This window comes from Sus scrofa, chromosome 5, assembly GCF_000003025.6.
Source record: "Sus scrofa isolate TJ Tabasco breed Duroc chromosome 5, Sscrofa11.1, whole genome shotgun sequence".
In the NCBI taxonomy this organism is placed as follows: domain Eukaryota; kingdom Metazoa; phylum Chordata; class Mammalia; order Artiodactyla; family Suidae; genus Sus; species Sus scrofa.
Genome location: NC_010447.5, coordinates 85,233,950 through 85,258,431, shown reverse-complemented (window position 1 = coordinate 85,258,431; position 24,482 = coordinate 85,233,950). Strand labels below are relative to the sequence as shown.

General features: G+C 41.9%; 1 protein-coding gene across 5 annotated transcripts in view; it reads left to right on the top strand.

Moving 5' to 3' along the window:
• APAF1 (apoptotic peptidase activating factor 1) overlaps positions 1 to 24,482 on the top strand; it is a 92,136-nt gene that overhangs the window by 320 nt on the left and 67,334 nt on the right. The window contains exons 1-9 of one of the 5 annotated variants that reach the window (XM_013998050.2): positions 32 to 520; positions 3,728 to 3,906; positions 4,028 to 4,217; positions 4,866 to 5,063; positions 14,628 to 14,811; positions 18,804 to 18,916; positions 19,021 to 19,152; positions 22,044 to 22,282; positions 22,947 to 23,114. In XM_013998050.2, coding sequence (XP_013853504.2) covers positions 3,769 to 3,906; positions 4,028 to 4,217; positions 4,866 to 5,063; positions 14,628 to 14,811; positions 18,804 to 18,916; positions 19,021 to 19,152; positions 22,044 to 22,282; positions 22,947 to 23,114 — 1,362 coding nt within the window. In that variant the 5' untranslated portion in view covers positions 32 to 520; positions 3,728 to 3,768. Of the gene's footprint in view, positions 1 to 31; positions 3,907 to 4,027; positions 4,218 to 4,865; positions 5,064 to 14,627; positions 14,812 to 18,803; positions 18,917 to 19,020; positions 19,153 to 22,043; positions 22,283 to 22,946; positions 23,115 to 24,482 lie in introns of those variants that run through there. The other 4 variants (XM_003481742.4, XM_021093025.1, XM_021093024.1 and 1 more) reach the window with 4 other exon arrangements.

Below are 24,482 nucleotides of genomic sequence, written 5' to 3'. Positions count from 1 at the left end.
GCTTTCTTGTGCGCGCGCGGGCTCTAGGCGGAGCCGGGAGCGCCGCCGGCCGGCGGCCGGCCGGCCGGCGGCGGCGGCGGCGGCGGCTGCTGCCCGGAGAGGTTCTGGGCGTGTCTATTTGCATTCGCGGGCGGTCCTGTCCCAGCTGGGCTGGCCGGCGGGTTGCGGCTGCTCAGCGGTCCGGACGCGGAGGGGAGGAAGTGTCTAATGGACGAGGTTTCTTTATTTCTGGGCAGAAGGGGTGAGGGCGCCGGAGGTGAGGATTCTGGGCCGTCCGCGACCCGCGAGGACTTGAAGTAGCCGCGGCGGCGTCCGGAGCGGCACCCGCTCCCGCCCGGCGAGCCCCTGCCGCGGGAGGAAAGGAGCGGCAGCCTGCGTGGCCCTCCTTCCTTTGTGTCTGGGTTGAAACCCTCCCCTCGGCGCCCCGGGACTGCGTGGGCTGTTTGCTGGGGTGACGCCTCGGGCTCCGCCAGTCGGCGGTCCCGGGGGTCTTCAGGTGCCCCCAGCTGCGGAGGCCCAGGTGAGGCCCCCGTGAGGCCAGACCTGCCCCAGGGCTGTGCCCCGAGCCCTAATTGCTTTCGGAAGCGCAGTTGCCTCCCCTCACCCCCAGCTTGATTTCCCAGCCTATCCCTGCAGGGCTGCTTTGCCCGGTGAAGACCCTGTTACGAAGGTTTGGGTAAGTTTGCGCCTCGCTTTTCTCCCCAGCCCTGGTTCGTTGGAGGTTCGAAGTTAATTTTAGGGACTCAGAATTCTGGGTCAAGGAATAATTATTAATCGTTCTGATATTGTACCAGGAAGAGAAATTATCTAAAGAGGAAGTGGTGAGCGTTTACGGTTTTCCTGGATGATGCTGTCCTTTATATTTACCAACTATAGAATCCTAACTTTACATGTTGATATGGTTGCAAAAGATGGGACACTGAGAATTTGTTCAGAATACTTCAGTGTGTGCAGAGTTGAAAAAAAAGTACACAACTTAACGTCTTTAGTTTTAATAGGGCGAGGTGAAGATGGAAATTAGTTACAGATGGTCAGAGAGTGCTGTTGGGTTAGCTATTGGACCTAAGCTAAAACGTTCGTTTTTGCTTTGTAACGCGTTTTATTACTGAAAAATTAAGGGACGTTTTATGTTTGAGATCATAAAAACATTAACATTTGAAAGTTACCCAGCCTGGATTCTAACTGTAACTTTTTCTTTTATCAGTTTCATGCCAGTACTGAGCGTTTTGTGAAACTTGACAAGCATGGGCAAATGCTTTACTACCCTATGTTTGCAAGTGACACATTTGATGCCACTTTTTGTAGTCATTATTGCAGCTTAATCATAATTGCTGCTCTTCTGTGTGCTCAAAATTACTTGTGCATATCTCATTGTGCATTATCTCTTTGCACATTGTAGTTATCTCTTTTTCTCTCCTACCAGACTGTGAATTCCTTCAGGAGTGTGATTTAATCTTCTCTGTAGCCTCAGGGCCTGACACATAAGAGGGGTTCAAATGTTTATTGAGTGAATACATTAATAAGCACATTTAGATGCTCGCTGTAATACAATGGATAGATTCTGCTAAGGTTTTAAAAACTTGTAAATATTCTGATGGGTTTTATACCCATCAAAAAATTTGCATCTTTTTTTTTTTTTTTTTGTCTTTTCTAGGGCTACACCCGTGGCATATGGAGGTTTGCAAACTAGGAGTCTAATCAGAGCTGTTGCCATCGGCCTATGCCGTAGCCACAGCAACTTGGGGTCTGAGCTGCGTCTGTGACCTACACCACAGCTCACGGCAATGCCGGATCCTTAACCCACTGAGCAAGGCCAGGGATCAAACCCGCAACCTCATGGTTCTTGTTGGGATTCGTTTCCGCTGCGCCATGCCGGGAACTCCACCTGCATCATATCTGAAATAAAGTTGGTAGGAACTTATACTGTGAAGAATATTGTTCGTGTCTTCCTAACCTGAAAAATGACATCAGAGGGTATTTTCTGTTGCTTTGTCATATTTAGCAGCTCAGCCGAAACATTAGTGGAGTGAGCACTTGAAAAATGTGTTTACCAGTGAAGACCTAGAGCTGACACCGGTCTTGAGCATAACTTATACTCAATATTAAGAAGCTCTAGTTTCATGATAGGGAAAGAAATTGAGAAGTTTATAAGTATTACAACTTAAGTATGAACATTGTTTATAAAATCTTTGTTTATAAAATTTTAAAGGATTTTTAAAATTATACAAATGATAATGTGTGTTGAAAACTATTAAGAGAGTATAGAAAAGAACACAAAAGAAAGGAGGGTAATCCCCCTAAATCTTGTTACTTGGAAGTAACCCAAACATTTAGTTGAATAAACTTCTAAATACCTCCCTATGCATTTATATGAGACCAGCACATTTTTTTTGTGCTATATTTGGGATCATATATCAAAATTTTTCAATCAGGTATGTGTCATGATCATCTTTCCATGACAGTACATGGAGATGAGTCTTATTTTTTATTTTTTTTTTGGTCTTTTTAGGGCTACACCCTGAGTATTTGGAGGTTCCCAGGCTAGGGGTTGAATTGCAGCTGCAGCTGCCGGCCTATGCCACAGCTGCAGCCACGCCAGATCCAAGTTTCATCTGTGACCTGTAAACACAGCTCATAGCAATGCCAGATCCTTAACCCACTGAGCGAGGCCAGAGATAGATTCTGCATCCTCACGGATAGTAGTCAGATTCGTTTCTGCTGAGCCATGTCGGAAACTCCAAGTCTTATCATTTTAAATGGCAGTGTAATAGTCCATCTTATATACATACTCTGATTTTTTAAATCCATGCTCAGAATGATGGGAAATTTTTTTTTGTGCATTTTTGGAGCCACACCTGCAACATATGGACGTTCCTGGGCTAGGGGTTGAATCAGAGCTGCAGCTGTCAGCCGCAGCCATGCCAGATCCGAGCAGTATCTGCGCCCTGTGCTGCAGCTTGTGGCAGCATCTGATCCTTAACCCACTGAGTGAGGCCAGGGATTGAACCCACATCCTCATTGGATACTAGTCAGGTTCTTAACCCACTGAACCACAGTGGGAACTCGTTGTAATCTTTTTATCTTACCTAAACACACGCTGCTAATTTTTTATGTGGGTATTTTTGTGTGTAGATAAATATGACATATATATATATATGAATATCTCTTGGAGGTAAATTCCTGGAAGTGGAATTTCTGGGTTAAAGGGGAAAGCTTACTTTAAACACTTCTATAGCTTATATTGTCTTCCAGAAAAGCTGCAACTACTTATCTACCCTCCTCAAGTAGTTTATAAGAATACCCATCACCCCACACCTATGAAGATATTGGTTTTTGTTTATTTTAAAAATCTTTGCAAAAAACTTTTTATTTTCTTTACATTTTTCATTACCAAGGAGATTATACATCTTTTCTTTGTTTCTTTTTTTTTTTTTTTTTTTTTTTTTTTTTGCCTTTTCTAGGGCCACTCCCGTGGCATATGGAGGTTCCCAGGCTCGGGGTCGAATCGGAGCTGTAGCCGCCGGCCTATGCCAGAGCCACGTCTGCAACCTACACCAAAGCTCACAGCAACGCTGGATCCTTAACCCACTGAGCAAGGCCAGGGATCGAACCCGCAACCTCATGGTTCCTATTCGGATTCGTTAACCACTGAGCCACGATGGGAACTCCATATACATCTTTTCATACCTTTATTGGCCTGACAAATATTTTGATGTTTTGCCTGTAGCTCATGGTTGACAGCTCAGAGAAAGAAAAATTTGAGGAAGGATGGATGCAAAAGCTCGAAATTGTTTGCTTCAACATAGAGAAGCCCTGGAAAGGGACATCAAAACATCCTACATCATGGATCACATGATTAGTAATGGCGTTTTAACACTTTCAGAGGAGGAAAAAGTGAAAAATGAGGTAAAGCTTCTGAGGCAGCCTGTACCTGGTTAAACATTTTTAGTATTTATTCCAGAATTTGTATGGGTCTCCACTAATTGACGTTGTGGTATACTGAATTCCTTTTTGTTTGTTTGTTTAGCCTACTCAATGCCAACGAGCAGCTCTGCTAATTAAAATGATACTTAAAAAAGATAATTATGCCTACATATCATTCTACAATGCTCTGCTACATGAAGGGTATAAAGATCTTGCTGCCCTTCTCCATGGTGGCCTTCCTGTCGTCTCTTCTTCCAACAGCAAAGATTCAGTTGCTGGAATAACTTCCTATGGTTTGTATCCACAGTACCTTCTTTCACGCTTGATCCTGCAGTTCTGTGCTGTTGTAGGTGGATCTGATCAGTTCACTGAAAAAAAATGCATGGGAAACAAATGACAGTTAATGTTTTCCAATTTAAATATTATTTATTAGCATCTATGTTACCTCTCATATTTTCTTGCCCCAGGAAACTAGCTGCTGCTGAGGTAGTAATATACATACCCTAATTTTTAGAGATAATAGGACGGCTCATAAGGCTTTAAAGTTCTTCTCCAGTTCTGTGTTCATTGGGTTCAACCATAGGAAAGAATAAGACTCTTGAGAAATCTATGTCCTTGAATACAATTCCATGTGGTTCCCTTTACTCTCTCCTTCGCAGTTTTCAACATGAAAAGACATGAGAGCGTCAGGGAGGAATAGGGCGAGGAAGGGCCTATTGGGGATTTCCTTTGTCCATCATCATCTTGAAAGGGACACATTTGCCCTTGTTCCACGTGTTCTGGGAAATCAGTTGAAATTAATATGCTGGCCGCATTTTCTTTATTCTCTTGGAAATGCTGAGGCTAAGACTTGAGCCTTTCTCCCTTTGATTTTTATGGTGTTCCTTGAGTAACCACTTCAGAGTTCTCTTCATTCATGCCTGTCTTGTTTTGGATTTCAGTAAGGACAGTCCTGTGTGAAGGGGGAGTGCCACAGAGGCCCGTCGTCTTTGTTATGAGGAAGAAGCTCGTGAATGCAGTTCAGCAGAAGCTCTTCAAACTGAATGGTGAACCGGGATGGGTCACCATATATGGAATGGCGGGTTGTGGGAAGTCTGTGTTAGCTGCAGAGGCTGTTCGAGATCATTCTCTCTTAGAAGGTAAGTTTTGATGACCACTGCTGGCTCTTAGAAGATGTTCTTTAGGTATTGCATTAGTTTCCTGTTGCTGCTGTAACAAAGTACTGAACATTTGGTGGCTGAAAACAACACAAATTATTGTCTTGTAGTCCAGGAAGACCAAAATAGCTCCTACTGGGTTAAAATCGTCATTGGTGCTGAGCTCCTTTTGGAGGCTCTGGGGAGAATCCTTTCCTTGCATTTCCCATCTTTTAGGGTGGCCTGCATTGCTCGAATTATGGTTCCTTTCCGCATTTTCAAATCTGGCGGGGCATAGCGCTTCAGGGCTTACTCTCTTCTCCGATCTTTGCTTCTTTCGTCTCTTCTCTGCCTCTGACCTTCTTGCCTCCCTCCCGTGAGGGCCCTTGTGAGTATATCGGGCCTATCAGGTAATCTAGGATAACTTCATCTCAAAATCCTTAGTTTTTATTCTTTCTTTCAAAATCGTAGGTTTAATCGTATCTACAAAGTTCCTTTTGTTGTGTAAGGGGACATAGTCCGTGGAATAGGATGTGGACATCATTGGGGGACCATTTTCTGCCTACCCCAGGTGATATCATTTAGATTTTATTTGCTACCTCACCTGTTTCAATGAGGCTTGATACCGCCCCCCACCAATAAATTCATGTGTTATCAGATGGCACTAATTATCGCTAGAATGAAGCTTGTTCCCTTCCATCTTAATAACTGAGGGACTTGTAGGATTGCAAAAGTATCTTGAAAGGTTGTCCAGCTGAGAGCGCTGTCGGGAAGGAGATTGTTGGAAACTCAGTTCCGTTAATGACTCTCTGAGCGGATGATTGCCACTTCTGTTTGGCATCCTGTGTTAAACTATTACATCTCTGTAGTTCTGTCAGTTATTTATCTTTAAAAATAAAAATCTTTAGTAACTTGTCTCTCTAATGCGTCATCCTAAGAGAAAGAAAATGAGGAGTTGACGGTAGCAATCAATGGATTTTTGCGTGTAGACTTTGTAGACTCATTGGGTATCTGGTAACTGATTTTCCCTTGTTTGAGATAGTCATATATTGAGTAAATGTTTGACAGCCTATTATGGATCTTGGCACTGGGGAAAGGGCTGCAAAAAGAAGGCATGCCTGTTTCCCAAGGAATTGACTTAGGAAGGTAGGGGAGGCAGACATATGAACAAATCATATTATATGTGATAAACTGAACAGTAAAAACAAGCATTAAGGTACGGAGTTAGATCAGAGGAAGGAAGTTTTATGTCTCTGGGGGAAGAGAATGGACAGGACAGCCTTCCTGAATGAGATGACATTTTAGCTGGAAGTTTGAAGGAAGAATAGAAGTTTGCCAGGCGGACTAAGCAAGAGAGGGGAGAGTAGGGAAGGTGGGAGGGGTGTTGGGTAGTTACTGGAGTGGGGAAGGGCATGCTGTGCATGCAGAAGAGGGTTTAGGACATTGGTCAAGTGTACTGCTGACCTTAAGGAGTCTGGTGGGTTCTCAAGAAGGTATTTCCTATCCGGAATATGATACTGTATCTTCAGTCTTTGGTTGCCTCCATCCATTAGTGAGTTCTGGGGAATTTTAAAAGATAGTTCCTGAGTTCTAGTTGTTAATAACCTTTTTTGTTTACAATAGATAATCACCAGTTAAAACAGTTTATGACGAGATGACAAAATGAATAAATAGTAAGCATCTGAGAGAATTAGGAAGATGGAGACTAGGGCACACCTGTTGCACACACCTGGCTTTAGTTTATACTTCACAGTCTTTGTCGGCAGTATTGGTCGTAATTGTCAGCAGCATGCTCAATTGGTGAACGTGGTTTTTCTCCTTTGTCATTATAGAGAAGTTTTATGGGACTCAGATCCAGGCAAATCTCAGGGCCAGGGATTTGTTTTTAGTCACTTTTTTTTTATCTCTACTGCAAAGTTGATCACCAAGGATATTTCAGAATACAATTGATTTACGTTCCTTTAGTTTGAAGAAATGATTTTCCTTTTAGTATAATGATGGATTTCCTTTAAAACGTATATTTATAATATACCAGTTTATAGGGTTAAAAGTGTGCTCTTTAACTCAATTTAAATCACTTTATATCATTGTGGCTGAATTTTTGATTTAAGGGGTTAAAATTGACCAACACCTTACAGAATTAACTACCCAGGAATCATATAAATTGTGGTCTTGGGGATAGATTTGAACCACTTTATTTTGAGAAAATGTCAAATACTTGCAGGTGTCAAGTACATAATGAGGTACATAATGAGTACTTAACGCTTTTGTGAGAGCTCAAGTACACAGGATTGGGTTAACAATATTCTTTAGTCCACAGCCCATTATCAGGTTGCATGTATCTAAGACTAAGTTTTTTTTTTGGGGGGGAGGGGGCGGTGAGTTCCCAGGCCAGGGATTAAACCTGGGTCACAGTAGTGACAATGCTGAATCCTTAACTGCTAGGCCACTAGTCAACTCCTAGTTCTGTTTCTTATTTCTCTTGATACTATTAAGATTTATCCTTGTTGCCATAAATGCCTATTATTTGTTATGCCTGATTGCAACCCTCCACAGGTTGCATCCAATACATTGTATTGTTCATTCTCTAGTAAATGGATAAGGTAGATTGTCTCCACCTCTTTGCTGCCCCAGCAAAACTGGGTAGCACTTTTACAGAAATTAGAATTTCTTGAGTATATATAGCCAGGAGCAGAATCACCAAGTTATATGATATATAAATATCAAATGTGCCCTCCAGTCTGTGCATTCCCATCAATAGGGTGTGAGGGAGCATATCCTCACTTCCTTAGAGCACTAGGTATTATCCAGCTTTGTAATTTTTGCCAGGCCAGCAGGTATAAAGTGATATTTTTTTAATTTGCATTTCGTTGGTAACTTGAGTTTGATCATTTCTTTTTTTGTCTTTTTGTTTTTAGGGCGGCACCCACAGCATATGGAGGATCCCAGGCCAAGGGTCAAATCGGAGCTATAGCCGCCAGCCTACACCACAGCCACAGCAACGCAGGATCCGAGCCGCATCTGTGACCTACCCCACAGCTCAGGGCAGCGCCGGATCCCCAAACTACTGGGTGAGGCCAGGGATCGAACTTTCAACCCTGTGGTTCCCAGTCGGATTCATTTCCACTGCGCCATGACGGGAACTCTGGGTTTGATCATTTCTTCAAAAGCTTTTTAGCTTTTTGTGTTTCCCTGTTTATAAGTTTTGTTGATATCTTTTTTGATTTTTTCCGTTGGGATTTCCGTGCTTTTTGGAAGTTTTCTTGTATATTCTGGATAATAGATTTTGCTGGTTTTAAACTCTAAATACTTTCTCCTTATTTATCATCTGTATTAACTTTGTCCTGAATTTCCTTGATAGGAATCTTCTAATTCTGATGTAATTAAGTCAGTCGTTTTTTTGCCTTCTGATTTGTGCTTCATGAATTCTCTTAAGTAGTCCTGTTATAGTCTTCCCATTCATATTTAACATTGTAATCTATTTGGAGCCTGCTTTTGAATATCCACTAGTTCAAGAGTAGATAGTTTCCTAAAGATAAATTTTATTCTTTAGAGTTCACTTACACTCTAAAATATAGGAATATTAGATTTTCACCATTTAATTATAGTATGAAACCTTCTTTTCCTTTTGAGAGTAGATAATGGTAAGGGTTACAGCCTTCATTAAAACTGTGGTTCCTGTAGAAATTTTGTTATCTTAATTTGGTGGTATTTGGTGTAAATTAAAGAATAAATTCTGGAGTTCCCGTGTGGCTCAGCGGTAATGAACCCGATTAGTATCCATGAGGATGTGAGTTCAATCCCTGGCCCTGCTCAGTGGGTTAAGGATCCAGCATTGCCACGAGCTGTGGTGTAGGTTGCAGGTGTGGCTGAGATCCCACATTGCTGTGGCTGTGGCGTAGGCCAGCAGCTACACCTCTGGTTTGATCCTTAGCCTGGGAACTTCCATATGCTACAAGTAGGGCCCTAAAAAGACAAAAGATGAAAAAAAAGGAATAAATTCTTAACTGTTTATGCCTATATTTTTTTTGATAGGCAAGAAATAGATTTATTATGATAGGATGCTTGTGGGAGATGCAAGCTGGCCTGCAAGAAGGCTCTGCCCCGAGGATTAGGTGGGCTACAGTTTTATCATCCAAGGGGAGTCTGTGCCTGTACATTTTTAGGAAACCTAGTTTCCTTTTGAAAGGTCAACCCTTTGTTTATGCATTTATTTATTTTGTAGGGAAATTGTAAAGCGTTGATATATTTTTATTTTTTTGTCTTTTTAGGGCCACACCCACGGCATATGGAGGTTCCCAGGCTTGGGATCCAATTGGAGCTATAGCTGCTGTCCTACGCCACAGCAACACGGGATCTGAACCGCATCTGTGACCTACACCCCAGGTCATGGCAACGCTGGATCCTTAACCCACTGAGAGAGGCCAGGGATTGAGCCCCGTCCGCATGGATACTAGTCTGCTTTGTTACTGCTGACCCACGATGGGAACCCCGTGCGTTGATGTATTTTTAAACTATTCACACAGTTGTATTTAAGTGCAGAGCTTTTAAAACATGGAAGTTTTCTCCAGAGGCTGTCTACCTGTTTGTTTACTTACTTCCCAAGATTTCCCTGATGCTATTAAATGATTATTAATTGCTCCCTGGATAAACCTTATGTGGAAATAGGATGGGTTAATTTTCTCGGAATAGAGGCTGCTTTTCTCTAATTAAGTTTCTCTGAATAAATCATAGGCAAAAGCCTCGTTCAAGGTTGAATTGCTCCCTCTTGTGCCCATAGTCAAGATGTTTAGATTCTTTCTGAAATGTAGAATTAATGCTTCTGTATTTTATTACCTGTCATATTGTGATGGGAGGAGATTTGCAGATCAGTTGGTCTTATGATCTGTTTATTTTTAAATTAAAATTTTTTTTTTTTTTGGCGGCACCCACAGCATGTGGAAATGCCCTGGGCCAGGGATAGTATCTGAGCTGCAGCTGTGATCCATGCCCAGCTGTGGCAACGCTGGATCCGTAACTCTCTGTGCTGGGCCAGGGATTGAACCTACTTGCGCCTCTGCAGCAACCCCAGCTGCTGCAGTTGGATCCTTAACCCACTGTGCCACAGTGAGAACTCCTGTCTTTCTTTTTAAAGCTAATAGTGCTTTATTTTTCCTGCATATGTTAATAATGTCCTAATTTAGTTTTAAGTTGAGGAGAGAAAGACCTTTACTGTAGATAATAGATACTTAAACCTGAAGAGTTCACTAGTTAGTTGTAACAGGATACTTTCTTTGCCTTGTCTTTGATCCTGGGATGATTTTTAAAAAATCTATAATAGAAAACACAAATTAAAAAGAAAAAAACAACTTTGGAGAAACAAGTAATTTAAAACTCAGTTTTTTTTTGTTTGTTTTTTGCTTTTTAGGGCCATACCCTCGGCATACAGAAGTTCCCAGGCTAGGGGTCGAATTGGAGCTGCGTCCACAGCCACAGCAATGCAGGATCCGAGGCTGTGAACTACACTGCAGCTCAGGGCAACACTGGATCCCCAACCCACTGAGCGAGGCCAGGGATCAAACCAGCATCTTCAAGGAGTCTGGTTGGATTGTTTCTGCTACACCATAATGGGAACTCCTAAAACTTAGTTTTAAATATTATAGTGGTAGTGTTTTTAAATAAAAAGAAGTAAAGATTCTTTTCACTTATCCTTCTCTTTCTCCTCAGTTCTTCCCCGGAGGTAATTACGGTTAACAGCGTAGAGTTTTTCCCATGTGTTTACGACAACATGTGCAGAGAACACAGTTTAGAGCAAACACACTAAGCGAAGCCTCCAGGATTTAGTGTTTCATAACTCCTGACTAGAGAACTTGGGGAAGCTTTCAGGAGGAAAGTGTAGGACTTTGTTTACCTTCTCTTAAGACACCGGCACCCGTAATCAAACCATGCTTCACAGCCCTGCCTTTACCTCAGTTTTTGCAGAGTTCTTTTTCTCCTGGTCATTTGTTATCTTTGAGATTCTCGTGTGCTTCGTACTCAGTTTGTGGCCAAATTCTGATCTGGGTCCCCTCCCCTCATTCCCAAGGCTTTCTCCTCTGTGATCAGGAAACTCCTTTGTAGCATCAGCCCTTCTTAGAATGTTTACCTCCTGGCCTGGTGTGAAACGGGGCAGTTTTCTGAGGAGACCACCTTCCATAGAGCCTTCTTCAGTGGTGAGGCCCCTTTTCCCCTTTTATATAAATTCCGCATACTCGAGCACCAGGAAATGGGTGGATGCTGTCCTGGCTTTCTGTTGCTCATTCAGGCCATTAATTCTTCCCAGAATTAATATTGGGAGTTAAATTCTTTGTCCTTTGAGGTTTTTTTCCCGAATCTTTCCCAGTTATGTTATTGCCCTCTCATTCATTGATGATTGGCGCTTTTAGTCATAAATACAAGCCCTTCTCCTGTTGGCACTCTTAGTGGTTTGGAATCTGTGTAGATGGGTCATCTGAAACCTTGGCCTCTCAGTTCCTTGACGTTTAGCTGCAGTGACAGTTTTCCTCACTCCTCTTCCACCACACACTTCACTGATCACAGGCTAGTGATCCTTGGCATTACCAGAAACCACTTTTGAAATCTTGATGTTAAACTTTTTTTTTTTTTTTTTCTTTTTTAGGGCCACATGCTTGGCATTTGGAAGTCCCTAGGCTAGGGGTCAAATTGGAGCTGCAGTGCTGGCCTACACCACAGCCATGTGGGATCTGAGCCGCGCCTGCCACCTACACCACAGCTCACGGCAACCCACTGAGCAAGGCCAGGAATTGAACCTGCATCCTCATGGATACTAGTCGGATTCTTAAACTGCTGAGCCACAGAGGCAACTCCCATGATTAAACATTCTATTCCATTCTTTGCCTACCTACATCTATTCTGTTTTTCAAGTTCACCACAGTTTCTTGATCTGTCAAGGCTTACCCATTAATTCTGTAATATCCTCACCATTTATTCCATCAGCCCCTCTTAGGCCTAAGCAAATACATTTTTTTTTTTTTTTTTTTTTAGGCTACCCTTGTGGCATGTGGGAGTTCCTGGGCCAGGGATTGAACCTGTGCCATGGCAGCGACAACACCGGATCCTAAACTCGCTGAGCTACCTGGGAACTCCGTGGGCCTAGATTTTTGTTGCCCATCACCCATTGCCCCTTAGCACATACTCTTGGCTTATTAGTTCTCCCCTGATCGTGAGTGAAAGCCGGTACCTTCTCTATGTTGGCCTTTTTATTCAGTGGACGTGTAACCGTTGTACTGGGGTTTGTAGGGTGTAATCAAAAAACAGTTGTACTCTTTTTCCTTCGTCACCTGTTCAGATCTCTTCTCTGGAATGAATTCTTTCCCTGGCCTTGTACAGGTTCAGAGTGTCTAGGTCACTTCAGGTTTTTAAAACAGTCTCATTTCAGTAATAAAATGTCGATTCCTGTTTAATACTTTGAGCTTCATTCATGTATAATGTTCTCCTCTTCCTCATTTGGAGCTGCCTCAGGCTTTGGAAGCCATCAGTGACGGAGGAGATTAAGATGAACATTGCCGCTCGTTTGCAGTTTTTCCTGTTGGAAACAATGCTGCAGCGAATATCCTTGTGGGGACAGAATAGTGTAGAAGTGGAGCATTGACACTGGAGGTTTTAATCCCATCTCTGCTTTATTAGCTGTGTAATCTTGGACAAATTACTCAGCCTTTCTGTATCTCAGTTTCCTTATCCGTACAATGGGGATAAGAATGGTGTCTGCCTGATGGTCTACTTTGAGGATTAAATGTGGATTAATACATAGAATGTTTAGGAAAGTGTTTAATAAATACCTTTGTAAATAGATCTTTGTGCATATATACAGATACTTCTTTTAAATGATTAGAAAAATTTTTTTCTTTTTATGGCTGCACTTTTGGAAGTTCCAAGGTTAGGGGTTGAGTCAGAGCTGCAGCTGCTGGCCTGTGCCACAGCCACGCTGGATCTGCAGCTTGTGGCAATGGCAGATCCTTAACCCACTGAGCGAGGCCAGGAATTAAGACTATTAAGACTATGTCGGGTTCTTAACCTGCTGAACCATGATGGAAACTCCTAGATGATTTAATTTTTTTTTTTTTTTTTTTTTTTTTTTTTTGCCTTTTTGTCTTTTCTAGGGCCACACCTGCGGCATATGGAGGTTCCCAGGCTAGTGGTTGAATCAGAGCTGTAGCCACTGGCCTACGCCAGAGCCACAGCAACTCCAGATCTGAGCCACGTCTGTGATCTACAACACAGCTCAAGGCAACACCGAATCCTTAACCCACTGAGCGAGGCCAGGGATTGAACCTGCAACCTCATGGTTCCTAGTTGGATTCGTTAACCACTGTGCCACCACGGGAACTCCTGATTTAAATTTTTGAAGTTGTGATTTCTTTTTATACTTAATTATTTGTGAGTGCCAGTAAGTAAATTGCCCTTTAGTGTGATATAACTCACATCTTTATAGTGTAATATAACTCACATCTTTATTTTTTTCTCTTATACTTTTATGGTCACATAATGTAAATCTTTATGATTAATAACCACTAGTCTGATCTGATGCTACCTTCCCCATATTTTACTCATAGGGGCCCTTCTTGCATTTTCTTTGTATCTTTATAGAGCTAAGTGTTGTCTATAAAGGCTTATGATTTTTGGTTCCTGATAATAATGAAGATAAAAATATGTATTTTAAGATATGCCGTGGCTTGATTAGCAAACATGGCGATGACGAGAGTTTACACAGCAGTAATAATAATGTCTATTCTTGTGCGATGCTGACTAGATCAAAATTTAATATTTGTAAGTTGCCTTCAGATCCATATCACTAATAATCCTGTTTGTTATAACCGTTTACATTTAGCACACCAAAAATCACACATTTTGCGTCATTAATGTCTCATAGTAACTCTGAAGTAGTTGGAGGCAAACAGTCTTATTCTAGGTGAAATGATTCGCTAAAGATTCCATAACCAGTAAGCAGCAGAGCCAGACCTGAACCTAACGTCTTATGTTAAGCCTCTGTATGAGAACCATGATGAGTGACTGACATTTTCCTGGTTGTCGGTGGTTCTCAGTCCGAGGTGATTTTGTCCCCCCATGGGGACATTTGACAAAGTTTGGGGTCATTTGCTTATCAGGCCTGGGGAGGGGGACTGTCACGAGCATCTAGTGGATCGAGACCAGGGAGGCTGTTAAACATCCTACCGTGCTCGAACAGTCCTCACAACAGAGAAATCTGGCCGCAGATGTCCAGAGTGTGTCGTTGGCGAAACCGTCCAGTCCAGTGATCCTTGATGACATAGGACAAAAATTGTGACATTTTGTTTGGTGAGATTTACTGATGAGCAGCAGGTGACCTCACATCAGTAAGCTTCAGCTTCACATCCACTTTTCTTAGGTTCAGGCTGTAAAGCTCAATACTACCCTACAAACAAGATAGAAGAGAAGTTTGAAGATGTGATGAGATTGAAGAGAGAAACAAATTAGCTGCTTATCAGTAAGATCTTTAAAAGGAGGACTCCTGTTCAAAGGCCTTAAATTTATTATTCTTTTCCTCACCAGTTTGTTTCCCAGGGGGTGTGCATTGGGTTTCAATAGGGAAACAAGACAAATCTGGGCTTCTGATGAAACTGCAGAATCTTTGTGCACGGTTGGATCAGGATGAGAGTTTCTCCCAGAGGCTTCCACTTAATATTGAAGAGGCTAAAGACCGTCTCCGAATTCTGATGCTGCGCAAACACCCAAGGTACAGATGGTCATGCTTATTTGGTGTATGAAGTTCCAGTGAAACTCAACTACCGACATCTTGAGCACATCGTGGCCTTTTTTTTTGCTGTTGGGTAGAGGGTCTAAGAAAGAACCTTTTTTTTTTTTTTTTGGTCTTTTTGCCATTTCTTGGGCCATTCCCGTGACATATGGAGATTCCCAGGCTAGGGGTCGAATCAGAGCTACAGCTCCCGGCCTATGCAAGAGCCACAGTAATGTGGGATCTGAGCGGCATCTGCGGCCCACACCCCAGCTCACAGCAACACCGGATCCTTAACCCACTGAGCAAGGCCAGGGATCGAACCCGCAACCTCATGGTTCCTAGTCAGCTTCATTAACCACTGCACCATGACCGGAACTCCTGAAAGAACCATTGTTATCCTGCTCTTCTGTTTCTTGTATTAAAAAGTGTCTGCCACTGGTCTTTTCTGCAGCCTACCTACCATGTTGTCTCTTATGTACCATTGTAGGTGCTCAGGAAATACTGGAGTTGGTGAGTGGTCTTTGTTAGAAAATGCAGACTTCTTACCTTAAATCCACTACTTCTAGTGGATTAACATAGACCAAGAGAATAACTGTAGGCAACTGATAAAAGACTGAGTCAGGAAGGAGTATTTATTTAATGGGACCCTTCTATTGTGTCATTTTAGTTTCTGGGTATATGTGTAACTCCTCCACTTCCATATACTTAAAGAGTTTGTTTTGTTTATTATAATTAGTTAATTTAGTCAATAAATACTGTTAAAATTATGTGCCAGGCACTGTTATCACCTATTTCACAATTTTCATCTGCCAGAAGGGAGAGAGCAGCTTAGTTGCTGCATGTGTTAAGAGTTAAGGGATGTACAGTTGTCCTGTGGCACAGTGGGCGAAGGATCCGGCATTGTCACTGCAGTGGCTTGGGTTGCTGCTGTGGCTTCAGTTTGGTCCCTGGCCCGGAACGTCCACATGCTGCAGGCGTGCCCCCCGCCCCAAACAAAGAGGTAAAGGATTTAGTCAACAGTTTGATTTTTTTGATCTAGCGGCCATTCTTTCATTTGATCATTTAACCAACGCGGAGTGTTATGCCAGGTTCTGGGTCAGGCGCTGTAAGTACAAAGATGAATAAAGTCTTCTTTGGGGGTATAACAGTAAGTTGGGTGAGAATTAGCTCATGGCTCTGAATTTTTTTTGGGGGAGTGTAACAGTAAGTTGGGTGAGAATTAGCTCATGGTCTGAATTTTTTTTTTTAATGCCCTGATGTACCTGATGAAGCAGTATATTTTCACATGTAACAGTGGCTGACTGTGGCAGTGATTCTCTGTCTCTCTTTTTTTTTTTTTTTTTTTTTTTTAAAGGGTTGCACCTGTGGAATATGGAAGTTCCCAGGCTAGGGGTCAAATTGGAGCTGTAACTGCCTGCCTGCACCATAGCCACAGCAATGCGGGATCTGAACTGTGTCTGCAACCTACACCACAGCTCTTTGCAATGCTGGATCCTTAACCCTCTGAGCGAGGCTGGGGATTGGGCCCATGTCCTCATGGATATTAGATTTGTTACTGCTGAGCCACAGAGGGAACTCCCAACAGTGATTCTCAAAGTGGTAAGAGGATTAATGTCAGAATATAGGGTGAGAAGAATAGTTTTTGGTGATTTGGAATAGTGATTATGATGGATATGCACGACAGAGGGCAAGCTCCCTGCTCTCTGGCTTCTTTCTTTTTCACATTTCCTCTGTTTCTCCTTCCCATTGATAGTTACTAGTACCCATTTTCCTGGAGAAATAGGATTGACACCACTAGCCATTTCCTCTTTTCTCGCTCAGTAACTTCTCCCTAGTCCTGCTTTTTTCCTTTGCAAAAATAAAAATGATTTCTGTTTAGGAAGATAGTGTAGCCACTCTCAGATGTATCAGACCAAGACCTGTAAAGCAGTCATTTTGTCTCTGTCATCACCATTTTGGTTTACGCTTTGCTTATTTTCCTAGGGTCTTTTTTTTTTTTTGTAGTATACAAAAGTAGTGTGCCATTCAGATAAAAAAGCTAATGTAGGGGTTCCCATCATGGCACAGCAGAGACGAGTCCTAGGAGGAACCATGAGGTCGAGGGTTCGATCCCTGGCCTCGCTCTGTGGGTTGAGGATCCTGCGTCGCCATGAGCTGTGGTGTAGGTCGCAGACATGGCTTGGATCTGACCAGGGATCGAACCCTGTGGCCTAGGCCAGTGGCTACAGCTCTGATTGGACCCCTAGCCTGGGAACCTCCATATGCTGTGGCTTCGGTCCTAAAAACACAAAAGACCAAAACAAAACAAAAAAAATGCTAGTATAGAATGTTCCTGTTGTGGCTCAGCAGGTTAAGAACCCAACATAGTATCCATGAGGATGTGGGCTTGATCCCTGGCCTCTCTCAGTGAGTTAAGGATCTGGTGTTGTCGAAAGCTGTGGCATAGGTCAAAGATGCGGCTTAGATCTGGTGTTGCTGTGGCTGTGGTGTACGCCTGCAGCTGCAGCTCCAATTTGACTCCTAGGCCAGCAATTTCCATATGCTACAGGTGAGGCTGCAAACAAGGAAAAAAAGCCGGTATATATTTATGCTATCAGTTTTGGGTTATATATATATATATATATATATATATATGTTTTTTTTTTTGGGCTGCACCTGAGTCATATGGAGGTTCCCAGACCAGGGGTTGAATTGGAGCTGCAGCTGCAGGCCTATGGCACAGCCACAGCAACGCTGGATTTAAGCTGCGTCTGCGACCTAAACCACAGCTTATGGCAACACGGGATCCTTAACCCACTGAGCAAGGCCAGGGATTGAACCTGCGTCCTCATGGATGCTAGTCAGATTTGTGTCCCCTGAGCCATGACAGGAACTCCTGGGTTGTATTTTTTTCTCCATTTCTTCTGTGGTGTTTAAAAAAGTTTTTGGAGGAGTTCCCGTCCTGGCGCAGTGGTTAACGAATCCGACTGGGAACCATGAGGTTGCGGGTTCGGTCCCTGCCCTTGCTCAGTGGGTTAATGATCCGGCGTTGCCGTGAGCTGTGGTGTAGGTTGCAGACGTGGCTCGGATCCTGCGTTGCTGTGGCTCTGGTGTAGGCCGGTGGCTACAGCTCCGATTCGACCCCTAGCCTGGGAACCTCCATATGCCACGGGAGCGGCCCAAGAAATGGCAAAAAGACAAAAAGACAAAAAGACAAAACACAACAAAAAAAAAAAACATTAGTGTACCAAATGAAAAGTAATATTCTTGCTGGTGCATTCTGTTCGGTTGGAACATATCGAATTGCTAGTTTTGTAAGTAAACTATAGTCAGATGCCCTCATAGTTTTGGGATTCTTTGTTATGCTTACCTGAGCTCAGTTCTTACTTGGTTTGGGTGCTTAAAAGACTGACTTGGAAGAATCTCATTACCTGGATAGTTCTTTTTAGGCATTAGGGGTTTCTTTCTTTTAAAAAAATTTCCATGAGGGTTTTTTTTTGTTTGTTTGTTTTTTTGTTTTTTGTCGCCCCTGAGGCATCTAGAAGCAGTGACCCAGGCTGCTGCAGTGACAATGCTGGATCCTTAACCCACTGCACCACAAGGGACTCCTATTCTTTCTTTTTTAAATTTCGTAGATCAAAAAGGAAAAACACTTGTGGCATTCTTTTTTTTTTTTTTTTGTCTTTTTGTCTCTTTGCTATTTCTTGTGTTGCTCCTGTGGCATATGGAGGTTCCCAGGCTAGGGGTCTAATCGGAGCTGTAGCTGCCAGCCCACGCCAGAGCCACAGCAATGCGGGATCCCAGCCTTGTCTGCAACCTACACCACAGCTCACGGCAATGCCGGATCATTAACCCACTGAGCAAGGGCAGGGATCGAACCTGCAACCTCATGGTTCCTAGTCGGATTCGTTAACCACTGTGCCACGACGGGAACTTCGCATTCATTTTTTTTTTTAAAGGAAGTTTAAAATCAATGTCATTAGTGACTCAATACTGTCTTTTCTTATTAGGTCTCTGTTGATCTTGGATGATATTTGGGATCCTTGGGTATTAAAAGCTTTTGACAATCAGTGTCAGATTCTTCTTACAACTAGAGACAAGAGTGTTACAGATTCAGTAATGGGTAAGGATTATTAATTTGCTTTTTATGGTACCTTTATGTTTTAATTGCATTACATTTAAATATGTGGAATAGCAGATTGGTTACTCTATCTTATGATTTTGCAGGTCCTAAATATGTAATACCTGTGGAGAGTGGCTTAGGAAAAGAAAAAGGACTTGAAATTTTATCCCTTTTTGTTAATATGAAGAAAGCAGATTTGCCAGAACAAGCTCACAGTATTATAAAAGAATGTAAAGGTATAGTTATTTAATTTGTATATGAGGGGGTTATAGAGATATTAATTTACCCTTTTGTAAGTTAAGCTAATGAATATGACATTTTAACACATGAATATCCAAAAATTTTATTAGAATATTTAGTATTTTAGTTTTTTCTGATACCATAAATGGATAGTGATATTTTGGTATCTGTTTGTTAGTTAAAATAATATTTAACAAACATGTATAATATGTTATGCATGGAATAAAATGAAGATATGACCTCTGCTGTCAAAGAATAAAAAATATAATGAGAGTCAGAGTTTTAATTTTTTTTGTCTTTTTTTTTTTTTTTTTTTTTTTTTTTGTCTTTTTGTCTTTTGTCTTTTTTTGTTGTTGTTGTTGCTATTTCTTGGGCCGCTCCCGCGGCATATGGAGTTTCCCAGGCTAGGGGTTGAATCGGAGCTGTAGCCACCGGCCTACGCCAGAGCCACAGCAACGGGGGATCCGAGCCGCGTCTGCAACCTACACCACAGCTCACGGCAATGCCGGATCGCTAACCCACTGAGCAAGGGCAGGGACCGAACCCACAACCTCATGGTTCCTAGTCGGATTCGTTAACCACTGCGCCACGACGGGAACTCCAGAGTTTTAATTTTTTTTTGGTTGAGGTTTTATAGGAATAATGTTTGAATTTGATAATTAAAACATGGTGCTGTCTTCTTTTTCTTCTCTTTTATTCTTTTTAGGCTGCCCCATCGAATATGGCGTTCCCAGGCCAGGGATCAGATCTGAGCCACAGTTGCTACCTAGGCTGCAGCTGGTGCACCAATGCCAGATCCTTAACCCACTGTGCCAGGCTGGGGCTTGTCCCAGGGCTCCTAAGATGCCGCTGCCAGTCCTGTTGAGCCACAGCAGGAGCTCCAGTGTCGTCGTCTTAATTTGCATTTTTTATTGGTGAAGTTATTCGACTTTTTACTTGTTATTGAATATTTGCATTTTAAGGAACCTTTGAATCTTTTTCTTTTGATTTTTTAGACACTCTGTGGAAGTGATTAGCCCTTTGTCATAGTTTTCCAAATATTCTCCCATTTTTGTCTGCCTTTAAATTTCATTTGTAGGTTTTTTAAAAATTTTTTTTTATTTTTTTAATTTTTATGGTTGCACCTGTGGCATAAAGAAGTTCCAGGGCCAGGGATTGAATTTGAGGCACAGCTGTGACCTGCACCACAGCTACAGCAATGCTGGCTCCTTAAACCATTGCACTGGGCCAGGGGTCGAACCTGTGCCTCCACAGTGACCTGAGCTGCTGCAGTTGAATTCTTAACCTCTTTTCCACAGCTGGAACTTCTATAGTATTTTTTTGACACACAGAAATTTAGAATATTGTATAGTCAATCTATTAGCTCTTAAGATTATTTTTTTCCATCGTTTTTTTTTTTTTTTTTTTTTTGTCTTTTTAGGGCTGTACCTGTGGTATACGTAGGTTCCTAGGATAAGGGTCGAATTGGAGCTGTAGCCCCTGGCCTACACCACAGCCACAGCAACGCCAGACCCGAGCCATGTCTGCGACCTACACCACAGTTCACGGCAATGTTGGATCCTTAACCCACTGAGCGAGGCCAGGGATCGAACCTTTGTCCTCATGGATGCTAGTCAGATTTGTTTCCACTGAGCCATCATGGTTAATGCTTAGAGATAATTTATTATTATTATTTTTTTAGGGAGACAGTGTTTATTACAGAAGATACATGTGGAGAGAGCCTGGGCAGGCTCAGAGAGAGAGTTGCATGCTTTTGGGGGTAGTTTAAATCATTTATAGGGGGATGAGTTGATTGACTTTTAAAAATATCTTAAACTGGAGTTCCCGTCATGGCGCAGTGGTTAACGAATCCGACTAGGAACCATGAGGTTGCGGGTTCGATCCCTGCCCCTGCTCAGTGGGTTAACGATCCGGCGTTGCCTTGAGCTGTGGTGTAGGTTGCAGACGCGGCTCGGATCCCCCGTTGCTGTGGCTCTGGCGTAGGCCGGCGGCTACAGCTCCGATTCAACCCCTAGCCTGGGAAGCTCCATATGCCACGGGAGCGGCCCAAGAAATAGCAACAACAGCAACAACAACAACAAAAAGACCAAAAAAAAAAAAAAAAAATCTTAAACTTAGAAAACAAAATGCATGATTCATATTCCTTATAGAAGTGATACATGTACATTTTGAAACATTTTAAAAGAAAAAATAGGTATTATCCATAATCTGATAACTATTAGCATCATGAGAATATTTCTCCCAGTCTTTTAGGACATATAAAACCTTGAAGAAATACTGATATGCACACCGTTGTCCATGGAATGCATGGTCAATGGTGACCTGCTGTGTAGCACAGAGAACTCTACCTAATATTCTGTGATATCCTATATGGGAAAAGAATCTCAGAAAGAATGGATATGTTTATATGTGTAACTGAATCACTTCGTAGTTCAGAAATTATCACAATGTTATGAATCAGCTATGAATGCTATTTTAGGATTCAGTAAAACTAAAAAATGATAAAAAGTATTGAGATTATAATGGACATGTCATTTTGACTCTTGTCCTTTTTATATAGCAAATCTTGAGCATTCTCCCATGTCATTAAATAGCTTTTGAAAGAAAATTTATCAGTAGCATAATATTGTGGTATACTTTATTCAGTCATTTGCCTGTTATTGTTTAAGAATGTTCATGGTTTTAAATAATGCTGTAATGAATTATCCTTATTGAAATATTTATTATTTTTAATGACTTCCTTGGAATAAATACCTGAAGTGAATCCAAGAGTTATAAATATTTTAAGGCTTTGGATAGAAACTTTCCTAAGGACAAATTGATTTTTTACTTAGTGGTAATTTGGAAACGAATCAGTATTAACACAATGACTTTTTGTATTTTTTAGGTTCTCCTCTTGTAGTGTCTTTAATTGGTGCACTTTTACGTGATTTTCCCAACCGCTGGGATTACTACCTCAGGCAACTTCAGAATAAGCAATTTAAGAGGATAAAGAAATCTTCATCTTATGATTATGAAGCTCTGGATGAAGCCATGTCGATAAGTGTTGAAATGCTCCGAGAAGACATCAAAGATTATTACACAGATCTTTCCATCCTTCAGAAAGATGTTAAGGTGCCTACAAAGGTAATAGAAGGACCAGCAGTCCTTGTCCTTGGGTATTTATGGCATATACCTTTGGTTTAGTGCTGAGGATGTTACTACAGAGGATACTGGAAGGAAACGCAGTGACCAAGCTGGTGGTTTGGAGGGTGTAGAAATCCCACTGCTCTTAGAAAGTGCCCCCCCCCCTGCTTTTTAGGGCCACGCTCTCGGCATATGGAGGTTCCCAGGCTAGGGGTCGAATTGGAGCTATAGCTGTTGGCCTACACCACAGCCACAGCAACGCCAGATCTGAGCCATGTCTTCGACCTACACCATAGCTCACAGCAACTCGGAATGCTTAACCCACTGAGTGAGGCCAGGGATCAAACCCAAACCCTTGGGTTCCTAGTTGGATTTGTTTCTGCTGCGCCACGATGGCAACTCCTAGCCCTTTATGTTCATCAAGGGCTTGGTGTTGAACTCAGGTGAGTTGCCAGAGTTACCTGTCTTTCAGTGGTTGTAGTGAGGCTGGGGAAGTGTCTGACTTTCTTAGAGTCTTTCCTTTTTTCTGTTTTGATAAATATTTGAGGTTCTTATGGAGATATTTCTCAGGGCTTTAAGAAATGATTTTTTTTGTGTTAGCATCTTGTCTGCAATCCTGGTCATTGTACACTGTGGCACATGAAATGCTTAAATTGATTCCTAGGTGTTATGTATTCTCTGGGACATGGAAACCGAGGAAGTCGAAGACATACTGCAGGAGTTTGTTAATAAGTCTCTCTTATTCTGTGATCGGAATGGAAAGTCATTTCTTTATTATTTACATGACCTTCAAGTAGATTTCCTTACAGAGAAGAATCGCAGCCAGCTTCAGGTACTTGCACCTCTGTACATTTTTTTAAAACTTTACATTTTGAAATGATTTTAGACGTAATAGAACAGTCTCAGAATAGTGCAGTTTCTATGCAAATACTCTTCAGTTTCCCCACTAAGATCTTATGTAACTATAATACCATTCTTAAAGCCAAAAAACTAACATTGATACAGTACTGTTAAGTGGTCCACAGACTTTCTGAATTTTACCAGCTTTCCCACTAATGTTCTTTTTTTAGTTGGGTTCTGATTTTGAATTCTGAAGTGAACAATATTGTCATGTTTCCTTAGTTTCCTCAAATCGATGAAAATTTCCCAGCTTTCTTTTTTTCACCGTCACTTTTGAAAAGTACTAGCCATTTGTTTTGTGCAATGTCCTTTAGTTGGGTTTGTCTTATGTTTTCTCCTGGCTAGATCGAGGTTAAATATTTTTTGCAATAACATTACAAAAGCGTACCACATCAGGGTGTTGATTTGTCTTATTATTAGTGATGTTAACAGTGATCGCTTGGTTAAAGTTTCTCACTATAAAGGTCCTTTTTTTTTCTTTTTTTCTTTTGTAATTAATAAGTATCTTTTGGAGAGAGTCTCTACGTTCTTTTTTTTTTTTTTTTTTTTTTTTTGGTCTTTTTAGGCTGCACCTACTACACATGAAGGTTCCTAGGCTAGGGGTCCAATCAGAGCTATAGCTGCTGGCCTACACCACAGCCACAGCAACATGGGATCCGAGCTGCATCTTCGACCTATACCACAGCTCATGGCAACATCAGATTCTTAGCCCACTAAGTGAGGCCAGGGACTGAACCCGTGTCCTCATGGATACTAGTTGAGTTCGATAACCACTGAGCCATGATGGAACTCCATGTACCTTCTTTTTTTTTTTTTTTTTTTTTTTTTTTTTTTTTTTTTTTTTTGGCTGTGCCTCTGGCATGTGGAAGTTCAAAAATTCCTGGCCCAGAGATTGAACTGCTGCAGTGACACCACTGGATCCTTAACCTGCTATGCCACAAAGGAACTCCCTCTCTGTACTTTTTTTTTTTTTTTTTTTTTTTTAATTTTAGGGCTGCAGGTATGGCATATGGAAGTTCCCAGGCTAGGAGTCAAACTGATCAGAGTTGCAGCTGCTGGCCTACACCACAGCCATAGTAACGCCAGATCTGAGCTCTGTCTGCGACCTACACCAAAGCTCACGGCAACAATGGATCCTTAACCCACTGAACAAGGCCAGGGATCAAACCTGCATCCTCATGGATACCAGTTGGGTTCATTACTGCTGAAGCACAATGGGAGCTCCTCTGTACATTCTTAAATAGCTTTGGAATCTAGAGTTTGTGTGATGCTTAGGTTATGAAATTGTTTCTGTCCTCTG